The 13825-nt window shown below is 36.2% G+C and overlaps 1 protein-coding gene across 4 annotated transcripts in view; it reads left to right on the forward strand.

The window, feature by feature from the left end:
• Tex10 (testis expressed 10) overlaps positions 1-13825 on the forward strand; it is a 39300-nt gene that overhangs the window by 2385 nt on the left and 23090 nt on the right. For 2 of the 4 annotated variants that reach the window (XM_021159427.3, XM_085839303.1), the window contains exons 2-8: positions 1483-1671; positions 2565-3277; positions 3660-3900; positions 8732-8844; positions 11588-11826; positions 12314-12449; positions 12995-13170. In XM_021159427.3, coding sequence (XP_021015086.1) covers positions 1492-1671; positions 2565-3277; positions 3660-3900; positions 8732-8844; positions 11588-11826; positions 12314-12449; positions 12995-13170 — 1798 coding nt within the window. In that variant the 5' untranslated portion in view covers positions 1483-1491. Of the gene's footprint in view, positions 1-597; positions 727-1482; positions 1672-2559; positions 3278-3659; positions 3901-8731; positions 8845-11587; positions 11827-12313; positions 12450-12994; positions 13171-13825 lie in introns of those variants that run through there. The other 2 variants (XM_085839304.1, XM_029476084.2) reach the window with 2 other exon arrangements.

Raw genomic sequence — 13825 nt, forward strand, 5'->3', positions numbered from 1 at the left:
GGCCTGACTAGTCCTTTTCTCATTCCTCGTAAATCACATTTCCTGTTATCTTGTTGCTTACCTTTGGGGTGGGGGAGGGGTGCAGAGGGTGGATACTGTTTTTTTATTTACGACTATAATGTTGAGAATGTTTGTGCCTTTATTTCTGTCTTTAGCAGGCATGTTCCTACTCCTGACCTTTACCTGGCTTTCTTGCTCATAAGATACTCATTCCTCCTTACTGCCTACTTGGGTCCTACCTGTTCTGTTTTGATTTGATTTGTTGTTTGATTGGTTTGTAGCATCTAGCTTTGATTCATGAAACTTCCTAATTATCTCTTTCATTAAAAATAGCAAAATTTTCACACTTTGTTAAATCCTGAGTACTGTGCACTTCTAACAGAAATATACCTGTGGTAAAAAACCAAACCAAACCAAAAAAAAAAAAAAAAAAAAAACCAAAGGAAAATTTCAGGTTTCTGTGTAGCACACTGACAATTTCTTTTTTTTTTTTTTTTTTTTTTTGGTAAGACAGGGTTTCTCTGTGTAGCTCTGGCTGTCCTGGAACTCACTCTGTAGACCAGGCTTGCCTCGAACTCAGAAATCTGCCTGCCTCTGCCTCCCAAGTGTTGGAACTAAAGGCGTGCGCCACTGCCCAGCAGCACATCGACAATTTTATGGTTCAGAAAACCTTGCAAAGAAAGAATCTTGTTAAAAAACAAGCAGCAGGATGAAACCCATACGTTGGTGAGAACTAGTGGATTCTCTTTTATTTTACTTAGTAATTAATGCCTTTTATCATAATTGAGATTAGAAGTCAGCTTTTACTATTGGTTGGACATGTGCTCTCTAAAGACCACCCATAGTTTAATGGTAAACTTGTTTTTGCATAAAAGTATCAATTAAAATAGTTTGTGGGAGGTTATTAAATGGATTTTAAAATATTTTTCAGTGAAATGCGTAACATTGTTTTGTGAGGTTATTAGCTGGATATAATTAATTTTTTCAGTGAAATAATACTTTGCTTATTTTTTTTAAAAGATTTATTTATTTATTATATGTAAATACACTGTAGCTGTCTTCAGACACACCAGAAGAGTGCGTCAGATCTCATTACAGATGGTTGTGAGTCACCATGTGGTTGCTGGGATTTGAACTCAGGACCTTTGGAAGAGCAGTCAGTGCTCTTACCCGCTGAGCCATCTCACCAGCCCTACTTTGCTTATTTTTAATAAGATTCTTTCCTTTTTTTTTTTTTTTTTTTTTTTTTTTTGTTGTTGTTGTTGTTGATGACTTGTTTTCAGCACTTCTTAACCAAACTAATTCTTGCATGCTTTAATGGTTTTTTGCCTGTTGTCCATTCTGATTCTTCGGCATTGTTATTGATGGCATGATTCATGGTGATGGTTGAGGTGTTAGGGTAATAGAAATATTGGAAAACAATATTTTTGTTTTTTTACCGCTTATCCTTGCTTTAATCATTGTTTCCATTCTTTCTGACAGCATTCAAGAATGACCAAAAAAAGGAAACGTCAAGATGATTTTCAGAAAGTAAAACTAAAAGTTGGTAAAAAGAAGCCCAAGTTAGAAAATGCTACAGCTACAAACTTTAAGACAAAGGCTATACATTTGCCTGAACAACTTAAAGAGGATAGAACACTTCCGACTAACAATAGAAAGCTTAACATAAAGGTAAACTGTGAATCTTTTTTTTTGATAATGTGAATTTTTTTCTTTCACATTATATAGAATGTTATTTCTTGTGAAAAGCTGTTTAATCTCTTAAAGTAAATGATTTGCCTTAGGGCCATATGGTGTATTGTTAGACAGTGTTTGGGTTTCATATATTGCCAGTCTCTAATCTTGATATTGTCTTTCCTACTTCAGAAAGTTATACAAAACTAATCCATATTGATTGCGCCATAGAAAACTTTTGGGGGTGAGGGCATAGTGTATGTCATCTGGAAGTAGTTCTTGCATTTTATTTATTCTTTTCAAGCTCTTGGTAGTTTTTCTGTTCTTATAGCTGATTAAGATAAGATGTGGGTAGTTGTTTTTTAAGTAATTGTAGCACATAACTTATTACTGGTCTGTAGTAAAGAGCTTGGGACAAGAAGGGTGTTGTATTTTGTATTTTATAAGATTTTCGGAATATCTGTATATGTATTATGAGATATATCTTGGGAGAATAAAATTACCAGATAGCATCCTCTGAATGAAACACATTGTGTGGAAGTGTGCAGAAAGATCTTGTTAGGCCTGGAAAGGATAAATTCACTTACAATGTTTGCATTAGTTAGTAGGTCTGCAATAACTGTTGATTAATGCCTCTTTAAATCATAGTGTTCTGAAACCTGTATGTAGTTTAATGTAAAAAAAATAACTGAAGAGAGAACTATTATATTTTTATTAGGATAAAATATTTTAAATATGAAAGTGTTTCAGATCTTAGAAAAGTTAGCCAACATTTGGAGAATACTTATACGTTGAACAAGGACTTCAGCTGATCATGGTTTTAGTTAGAATGTTTGCTTGAATGTGATACATATTAATGTCCATACCTAAAATCTGTATTTGTGTTATAGGATTTGCTGTCCCAGATGCATCACTATAGTGGTGGTGTTAAACAAAGTGCTCTTCTTGGACTTAAAGACCTTTTGTCTCAATACCCATTTATAATTGATGCACACCTCTCAAACATATTAAGTGAAGTGACTGCTGTGTTTACAGATAGAGATGCTAATGTACGGTTAGCAGCAGTTCAACTTCTTCAATTCCTGGCCCCCAAAATACGAACTGAACAAATTTCTCCATTTTTTCCTTTGGTAAGTGCCCATCTCTCTAGTGCCATGACTCACATTACTGAAGGAGTTCAGGAGGACTCTTTAAAAGTCCTGGACACTCTGCTGGAACATTACCCAGCTCTCATTGCTGGCCGTAGCAGTATATTGCTTAAGAACTTTGTAGAACTCATTTCTCATCAGCAGCTGTCCAAAGGACTGGTCAATAGAGACAGATCCCAGTCTTGGATACTTTCTGTAAATCCTAATCGGAGAGTCACTTCTCAGCAATGGAGGCTGAAAGTCTTAGCAAGACTCAGTAAATTCCTTCAGGCCTTGGCAGATGGATCCAGTAGGTTGAGAGAAAGTGAAGGACTTCAGGAACAAAAAGAAACTCCCCATGCCACTAGCAACTCCATTTTTATCAACTGGAAGGATCATGCCAACGACCAGCAACAGATCCAGGTTTATGAAAATGGGGGTTCACAGCCAAATGTCAGTTCACAGTTCAGGCTACGGTAAGGATTTCAGTTACGTCCACACTCAGTTTTCCTATATTGAATTTCTAACTACTGACAATTAATGGCTAATGGTGGAAACACATAATACTTGTCTTTCATAATTTTCATGTAGTTATTAATGGTGAGTTGATTAGATGACTCCCAATGGCAAGAGTCATTTGAAAGTGTTTTCATTTGTAGCAAAAGCCTAATTAGAAGTAAAACTTAAATTTGTTTGTTTTGCCATTTTAGTGTTTTGTTTTTCTTATCAGTTTTGATATATGTAATTGATAGTTCATGGTGTTTCATTTTACAGTATTTTATATTTAAGTTAAGCAGGGTACAACACATTTTTTGTAACTATTAACTTTTTAAATTCTTACCTTTCCTTCCCTGGTAGGTGCTTGGGAACACTAGGCACTGTGGATGAAGACCTGTCATCCCCTGAAAACCTGAAAGGATTCATTGAGATAATAATTCCATTGCTAATTGAATGCTGGATTGAAGCTTTACCTCCACAACTAGCAGCTTCTGTTGGGAGTGGGGTTGAGCGAGAGCCTCTGCAGGTTATGCAGCAAGTCCTGAATGTCATTTCACTGTTGTGGAAACTCTCGAAGCAGCAGGATGAAACCCATACGTTGGTGAGAACTAGTGGATTCTCTTTTATTTTACTTAGTAATTAATGCCTTTTATCATAATCGAGATTAGAAATCAGCTTTTACTATTGGTTGGACATGTGCTCTCTAAAGACCGCCCATAGTTTAATGGTAAACTTGTTTTTGCATAAAAGTACCAATTAAAATAGTTTGTGGGAGGTTATTAAATGGATTTTAAAATATTTTTCAGTGAAATGCGTAACATTGTTTTGTGAGGTTATTAGCTGGATATAATTAATTTTTTCAGTGAAATGATACTTTGCTTATTTGTATTTAGTTTTATTAGAAGTGATTCATAGTAATATTAAAATGTGTTGCTTATAGGCCGGATGTTGTGGCATATGCCTGTAATCTTAGCACTTGGGAGGCAGAGACAGGCAGATCTTTGTGTTCAAGGTCAGCGTGGTGTACATAAAGTCCAGGTCAGCTGGGATTACAGAGTGATACTATACTCTCTCTATCACTAACCAAACAAACCAAACCAGTGTAGTTTGTGGCAAATTGATTAGGAACATTCTGAAGATTTCTCATGGGATTGAAAGGTTGCTTATTAAGGGGTTCCTTTTATTATGTCGTGATATCGTATGTAGCAGTTGAAGACTACTGAAGTCATAGTGATGGTAGTGAAATATGCCATGTTTGTAGTTCAGGTGAGGTAGAACAAAGCTGTGACATCGTTTGCTAAGGAACCAGAAGGACAGCCACAGGAGCACTGCTTTAAAGCGAGAGACATCTGCTGTACAGAAAATCTCTTGCACGGAGTTTTGGCTAGACTCATAGGAGTCTTTTAAAGTTGCCTGTATACATGTGACACTGAGAAGCATGTATGTCTTTTGTTTTTAATTTAGTCTTTATTTTGAGCAATAGATTAGGATGAGTCACTATGCTGTGTAAAATAAAAAGTAAAGATTTTGAAAAGCGTTATGGATTTGTAATTTGTATTAAGACATGTTTTAAGGGTTCTGTTATTGCTACTACATCACTATCTGCAGGATTTTTTTTTTTTTTTTTTTTTTTTTTTTTGGTTTTTCGAGACAGGGTTTCTCTGTAGCCCTGGCTGCCCTGGAACTCACTCTGTAGACCAGGCTGGCCTCGAACTCAGAAATCCACCTGCCTCTGCCTCCCAAGTTCTGGGATTAAAGGCCTGTGCCACCACTGCCTGGCTGCAGGAAGGCAAAGCTTGGTTCTCATGGCAGTTTGTGTGTGTTGACAGTAATGTATATAGCTTAGAAAAATCTATATTTGTAATTTTAGTGGCTCTACCCCAATTCTTCATTAAAAATGATGTGCCTTGGAAATTTTCTGATTAAGAGTGGTGTTAAAACTTTACTTGTACAATGATCTGTCTTTTACTTTTAGTATGCCATTGGATACATTCTATGAGGTATTCCTACTTCATTATAAGACATTATTATATCAGACATCATAGGCTAGTAATAAGTATATGAGTACATTTAAGGTAGCCTAGGAGAAAATCTGGTATTTGGTTAATTGGTCTATTAAAATGCATTTCAGTTTAATATATTTTCTACTTAAAATGGATTTATAAGGATGAAACTCACCAGTCTGTATTTTCATCTGAAAGATGAAGAAAAATAGAAATTATGATACTTACTATGGCCGTGGGACTAGTAAGAAAATACTAGTGAAGAAAATCACTTAATGTTTTTGTGGTATTTGTGTTAAGAAATACAGAATTTGCAAATTATCTAATTGTACTAGTTTCCACTTGAAATTTAGTGGATATTTAAAATAGTGTGCTTTGTAACTTTTATCATTACAGGGCTGTCTAGTAGCATTCATTTACGTGGGATACTTAAGGTTTTCAAGACTATAGACTTGTGAAGACTAGAATACTAAATTGAGATAATGTTTATAACTGATATAAATAGGGCCAGAGAGATGACTTCAGTGGTTACAATGTTTACTGCTTTTTTCTCTTTAATTTTTTTTAATTATTATTTTATATGTATAAGTGTTTGCCTGTATAGATGTGGGTGCACCATGTACTTGATAAATGCTGAAGCTAGGAGAGGGTTTGGATTCCCTGTAACTAATGCTGTGGGTGGTTTTGCGCTCTTACATGGATGTCAGGAACTAAATTCAGATTTTCAACCACTGAGCCATCTCTTGCCCTTTGAGTAGAGTGCTGAGGCCATTGGTTTGCTTCCCTTTGCCTGTGTTGAATGTGCCACAGCTCCACCCTGGATGCCTGTGACTCTAGCTCTAGGAAAGTCAGTGCCTTAGGCCTCATGGGCACTTGCACTCCTGTATATAGATTCACACACAGACACCTACACACACATACAAGTAATTAAAGCAAAAATCTTATGTGAAGGGCTGGTTAGTTTATACTGAAATAATGTATATATACATATGCATAGTCACACATATATTTGTGGTATTAAAGATGGAACCTAAAGCCTTAGCTGTACTGCTGAACTGTTCCTAACCTCCAAATATTTAAAAACATTTTGCTAAACTGTAGTAACTTGTAAGAAAGAGCTCTTATCTTATAAAGAAGTATAAAATTTTATCTGCATAATGATATTAAAGGACATTTTAATGTACTTTACCATCCCTACTGCTCATCTTACTTACCTTCAGTAATAGAATAATCGAGTGTTGGGCGACCCGTAGAATGGTTTAATGTTTAGGAAGAAGGAAATGACATTCCTTGACCTCTGAGCATAAATCACAGACATAGGCCAAATTTTAATTTTTGTATTTTTTAACTAGGTTTTTTTTTTTTTTTTTTTGATGAATTGACATCTGGATCAAATGTAGTCTTAGATGTGCTGATTGCTTAGAACTGCTGGAGCCCTTTCATGCATTTGATTTACTCGAGTTTACAACACCTGGTCTATAAAGTGAGTTCCAGGACAGCCAGGGCTACACAGAGAAACCCTGTCTCAAAAAAATCAAAAAAAAAAAAAAAAAAAAAAAGAAAGAAAAGAAAAAGAAAAAGAAATTTGTGTTCAATTGTTTTAAAATAATTTGAAGCTTTGGTCTTCGGTTCAAAAAGAAATCTTTACTTTACATCATAGTGTAATGTTGGAATTACCCACTTCTCATGTATATGTCTTTAATGTATACCTAGTTTTAAGAATGCAAATGAGAATATAATTTAACATTTTTTTCTTTTAGGGTGCAATATTTATAGTGTCAGGAACAATGTTATGATCACTATAAATGTTTTGTAGCTTAGATTTATATTTTAATGTTTGCTTTACTTTTATTTTTTCTGTTTCATTACTGTTACTTCATGAAAATTAGAAGTTAAAACCATGCTTTTTTCATCAATGTACTCAAAGAGGATCTGATTAAGTTCATTATAATTTAAAATTCAAGCCAGACAGGGTGGGATATATCTGTAGTCTCAGTCTTAGGTGTCTATTGTTGTGATGAAACTCCATCACTAAAAGTGACTCGGGGAGGAAAGAGTTTATTTTGCTTAAAATCCCAACTCATTGTTCATTGGAGGAATTCAGGACAGGAACTCAAACACGGCAGGGACCTGGAGACAAGACCTGACTTAAAGACCATGCCATGGAGGGGTGCTGCTTCTGGGCTGCTCAGCCTGCTTTCTTATTGAACTCTGGATCACCTGCTTAGGGGTAGCACCATCCATAACAGCATGGGCCCTCCTGCATCAATCACTAAGGAAATGTCCTACAAGATTGCCTGTAGCCTGACCTTATGGAGGCATTTTTTAAATTGTGGTTTCTTCTTACATGATTTAAAAACTGGCCATCTCACCCAACATTCAAGAGATGAAAGCAAGATGATTTCCAAGTTCCAGACTACCCTTGGTTATGTAATGAAAACTGGTTTTAAAATTCTAGGGCTAGACAGGAGCAAAGAGATTTGTGGGTTAAAGTGCTTATTACTGCCTAGGCACAGTGATCTTGAGTTTGATGAGATGTAAATGTTGGGCATTGTGACACATGCACTTAGAATCTGGGACAGTAAAGACAGGTGGATTCCTGGGGTTTCTTTGCTACCCTAGCCTGTTATTTAAGCTCCAGGCCAGCGAGAGACCCTACTTTATAAAAATCAAGATGAATACCTCTTGAAGAGCAACACTTGAGATTGACCTATGGGCTGGGCCCTACATAAGCATGTACACACTACACAGCACACATAATTCCTCAGATTTCCTGGCCACTTTTTTGCCCTTGGAGCTATGGAACAAACACTAGCTATAGTTTTACGTACTTGGTAGCTCAGTGTGATAGATGACTGCTGCGTTAGATGGGATGTGTATGGACTGTTGCAGAAATCTAGACTATTAACAGTGCTGTTCTGAACTTGGGAGACAAAGGTGTAAGCATTGTTGATAAGGTGCTTCTTATTCATGGTGCATGCTTTCTGGTGGCATTGACGGTAATATAGAACGTCAATTCTAGGAGTAAAGATGACAGTGAAGTAGAATGTTAAAAGCATACATGAAAACAGGTGGGGAGGAGCAGAGAGTTCAGGCTGTCAGGAAGTATTCTGAAGATAAGGTATTTAAAAATGTAAGTTAATGAAAGAGCAATTCAGAATTTTTCTCAAATCTCATTTACTCTTCTTTGTCTTAAACAGCTGATAAATGTAGTACAGGAAAAACCAAGTGCCACAGTGATACGTGAATAAAATAGGATGGTCTAACAGTGTACTCTGATCTTAAAATTTATTTATGTAGTGTGGCATCAGCAGAAGTAGTCTTAAGATGGGGCATTCATAATTAGATATTGACATAATTAAATTTCTGCTTGTTAGTTACTTTACATTTTGTCTTGAGTGTTTTCTAATCTCAGCTTTATTTCAATAGGAGTCATGGCTTCGAAAAAATTATCTTACTGATTTCAAACATCATTTTATGAGTCATTTTCCATATGCCTTAAAAGATATAACCAAGCAACGGAAGAAAGATACAAATAAAAGGTATTGCAATTATTTTCCACTGTGGACTTAAAATGCTTTATTTCCTAAAATTATTAGATAATAGCTTTAACCTGCAACTTTACTTACTGTGAAGCATCTGTGTCTAAATTTTTATGGAAAGAAAGAAAGGGAAGGAGGGAGGGAGGGAGAAAGGCAGGCAGGTAGTCAGGCTAATCTTGAACAAATCACTAGGCCTTAGGGCTAGCATTTTATTTTGTTTTTGTAAGTCTGTATAGATTTTGTCAGATTACATAAATAGGAATTGAATAAAAATTGCTGAGACAGGTAGCTTATCATCTTTTTGTTCTCATATGTATACCAGGAAACTGATAATGAAAGAATAGAGAGAATTGGAGGAAATCAGAAAGGGTACTAGGAGATGGAGTCGGGAGGCAGGCGGATTTCTGAGTTCGAGGCCAGCCTGGTCTACAGAGTGAGTTCCACGACAGCCAGGGCTGTACAGAGAAACCCTGTCTTGAAAAAAAAAATAATAATTAAGACTAGAAAATATCTTAAGTCTTTACTTCAGATGAGAGCAGATGTGAGCATAGGTTGTGTAATAAAACTTGACAAGCTAGTACAAGCTGGAATAGTAAAATTGTAATTGCCTCAGATGAGCAAACACTTGAAAGGGAATTTAAGATCTGTCAAAACATTCTTAAATGTATCAAAGGATGAGACAGGTGGAGAGCACTGAGGCTTTGAGCAGAGTTCAAGGACTGCTCAGAATTAATAAGTTATTAATTGAATTTTTCATGGATTCAGTAAATACTTGGCTTATTATAAACAGGTTATTGTAGAGAAAAAGTATTTTAAAGCACATTCTTTGCTTTCCTAATGCTTTAAATTTTAAGCAAATACACCAGGGTCCCTTCTTTCTTTTTTATTCTTTTCATAAAAATTTAGATACAAATGCCTCACAGTAAGTAAAGTTGCAGGTGAAAACTATTATCTAATAATTTTAGGAGCTGATTTCATGGGTTTTTAGGTTCAGTGAAAGAGCTTGTCTCAAAAAGAAAGGTGGCTTGCTCTATGGGTAAAGGCACTTGCCTGACTACTTGAATTAGTTTCCTGGGATACAAATGGTAGAAGGAGAAATTAGACCTTTACAAGTTGTCCTCTGAAGTCCATGAGTGTGGCACCTGTGTGCCCACACACATACACAACATAAACAAATTTAAAAAACAAAACCAAACAAGTTGAAGCACTATGGAGGAAAGATACCTGATGTCCTTGGGCCTTCATGTACCCGTTTGAAAGGAGTGTGTTTTATTTGTTGAAAACAAATGAAATGATTTTAATATATAGATTATAAAATTAGACTATTGCTTACCTAGATCAGTGTCTTTTACATTTTTAAAACTTTTTATTGACTCTTGAGTTTCACATGCATCCCAATCCCACTCATCTCATCTCTTCGTACCTCTGCTCCCCACATGCAACTTCCTCTCTCCCAGAATAAAAAAAAAAACAAAAAACCAACAACTTCTTGTAGTGGAAACTGTAACGTGTTACAGTGTGTACCACAATATGCCCTTTGTCCACAGAGCTTTACTTGCAAATGTTCATTGCATTGAGTCGTTGTTTTGTTTGAGGCCTCTGACTTCTACACCATCAATACTGGAACCTCACCAGGACTCCTTTCAGATATCCTGTTGTTGCCCTGTGTCAGGGAGATCCTGTAGCTTTGGATCTGCACACTGGCAGCACTTCATAAATGAGGTAGATGTTAAGGTGGGCCAACTCAAAGCCCTGAATCTAGTCCTGGGTGGTAGCTGAGTTGGTTAGCCTGCCTGCCTGCTTTCTTTTCTTTTTCTTTTTTTTGTTTTTGTTTTTTTTTTTTTTGAGACAGGGTTTCTCTGTGTAGTCTAGCTGTCCTGGAACTCACTCTGTAGACCAGGCTGGCCACGAACTCAGAAATCCGCTTGCCTCTGCCTCCCAAGTGCTGGGATCAAAGGCGTGTGCCACCTTGCCCGGCCTGCCTGCTTTCTTGTACCCACACCATGAGGATGAGCTCTCCAGCAGTGCCCTGTCTAGCTTACTGCATACTGCAGTTGTCAAGGGCCAGGGCCAGCTTTCCCTCTCTCATGCCCTTGGGGTTAGCTCAGCGTTTTTTTTTTTTTGTTTGTTTGTTTTTTTTTTTTGTTTTTTACAATATTTAGTATTTATTTTTGAGACAGGGTCATACATACTATGTAGCCCTGACTGGCCCAGAATACTATATAGACTATGCTGCTCTTGAACTCAAATATCCCAAGTATTGGGATTAAAGGCATAATGCTACTGTCTTTATTTTATACACGTACAAATAATGATGAGAAATTTGTGGTTCTTTTAAAACATGGTTAGCTTGAAATAAAGCAAATGTAAACGTTAGTTTAATGTCCCACCAAATACAAATACTTGCTTTTTAAAAAAGTCTTGAAGTGAGTTAGGATTTTTCCATCTTAACAAGTCTTGTGAAAAATCTTAAGATTCTAATGACATGTTAGGTATGCCATTTGTCCTCCATGGAACAGTAACACAGCAATGACCAGTGTCATAGATGCTGTAATTTGGGTCCTTTTTTTTTACAGATCTATATACAGAACTATGGCCTAAAGTTGCCTAGTACTCTGTCAGCTTGGAAATTATAAATACTATAAGAAAAAAAAAAAACCCTTTTATCTATTGATAAGGCTGTTTTAAGTGCTCAAAAGCAGGTGTTGTTTATAGATCTCTGTGTGTGTGTTTTTGTTTTTAGCATCAAGCATTGCACAGTTCTCTCCAATAATGTAGATCATCTTTTACTGAACTTAACGCTGTCTGATATCATGGTCTCGATGGCAAATGCTTCAACCTTACAGAATGATTCCAGTTGGATAGAAACAATAAGGAAGTTTGTGACAGAGACCCTTAAAGGTGGCACTAGATTAAACAGTAAGCAGCTGAACAGGCTGCTTGGAGTCTCTTGGAGGCTAATCCAGATGCAACCAAACAGAGGTAGGTGGTGCAGGAGAGAAGATCTGGGTCTGGCATAAACGGTGATTGCCATCCCTCTATGTAGTTGTGCTGATTACATTTAAGCTGTTACAAGGCAGCTAGTCTAGGCATTGTGAAGTTGTCTTGACTCCTCTCTTGGAGTGGGCCCATTCTGAAGCAAACTGTTAAAGATGTCTGCCTGCTTGGATATGCTTATACCTCTACTATCGAGCTTGAAATTCAGTTAGTTTTGAAGTGAGTTACTCCCCCCCGCCCCACCCCCTGTTCAAATAAGAGTTTTCCTGTTTGGTTTTCTTCTTATTTTATCTTATTTTTTGTAACTTTATAGGTTTGTTCGTGAGAAAAGTGATAATGTAATGTCTGGTTGCTAAATGTGATATTCATCAGTTTCTGACTAAGACAGCTTTGCTCCAGGAACAAAGTAGAAGTTCTGTGTATGTGGAAGAGTGTCTGTTCATATGCAGGGTTGTTTTCTTTCTGTCCTCAGATGCTACAGAGAATCTCATTAAGGCAGTTTACACACTGTATCAACAGAGGGGCCTGCTTCTTCCAGTTAGGACTTTGTTAATCAAATTTTTCAGTAAGATCTATCAGAAAGAAGAATTGAGATCTTACAGATTGAGGTAAAGATTTTATATTTATCCTTCATTTTTTTGCTGAGTTATTTTGTAGTCTGTGTATTTCAGGATGATTAAGTCTTTGGAGAAATCTATTTGTCATATTCAAGAAATGTTATGAAATTTTATCAAGAACTCTTCATTCTGCCAAGAACCTATACCCATATCTAAATAGACTAAGATAATGCAAGCTGAAGTAATTTTGTGGGGAAGCAACATACTAAATGCATCTGTTTCATATATTGAATAGTAGCAAACACACATGAACATACACATATATGAGTAGCTAGACAGCTCGCATAGATCTAACTGGTGTCCCTTTTCATTTAAAACTTAAGTAGTTTCTTAATTTAATGAGCAGAACTGCTACAGAAGGGACACCAGCATCTTACCTGCTGTCAAATGTTTAAGTAAATAGATGTGTTATTTGTATATCACTATTTTTAAATGGTTACATTTAAATAAAAAAAAAAAAGATTGGTTTCGTTTAAGTTAATCTTCTCATGTTTATATATTAACATTTTATCTTGTTTTTCCTTGGCCTTCTTAAGATACCGAAGCAAAGTGCTCTCTCGTTGGCTGGCCGGCTTGCCATTGCAGCTCTCTTACCTTGGCTCCCGAAACCCTGAGCTGTCCACACAGCTGATTGATATTATTCATACTGCGGCATCACAAGCAAATAAGGACTTACTGAAAAACTTACAAGCTGCCGCTCTACAAATTTATGGTGAGTAAGTGTGGAGTGGTGGGGGCAGCCTTGATCTAGTCCAGCAAGAAAAGGGATGTTAAAGGGAAGTTGGAGTTTTTAAGATTAGAGGTTAAGTTACTCAAAATACTAAGCAGTAAATTTCTTTTAAGTGTATTAGAATAGTTTTACCTTGTATATTCTCCCTGCTTGTTTTGTTGTTGCTTGGATGTCTGTTTGGGGCAGAGTCTCACAATGTAGTTGTAGCCCCTCAAACTTGAGATCTCCCTGTCTCTCTGCCTTGAGTACATGTCCTTCTATGCCCACGCTGACCTTTTGCTTATTTTGCTTATCTTTAAAACTTCATAAATTTAACTAATAAAGTACTTTGAAAATCTTTCTGATGCTTTGATGTCAAGATAGTTCTTGTGTTATTTAATCATGAGTGCCTCAGAGGACTCTCATACTAATATTCTATTCATCTCTAGAGCTGACTTACTATTTAGTGTTTTGAGAAATATTAATAAAAGTGTAGTGGCACATATATTTATAAAGTATATATAACTTTATTAAGATGTATATCACATATTGTAAGTTTTATGATTTTATAATCTATAATTCAGCAATTTCTAAATATATCTCTAAAGTGGTACCATCATTACTACTGCATAATTCTAGAACATTTTCATCACTCCCA

This window comes from Mus caroli, unplaced genomic scaffold (genome assembly GCF_978045245.1).
Source record: "Mus caroli unplaced genomic scaffold, Mus_caroli_1 scaffold_6, whole genome shotgun sequence".
NCBI classification, from domain to species: domain Eukaryota; kingdom Metazoa; phylum Chordata; class Mammalia; order Rodentia; family Muridae; genus Mus; species Mus caroli.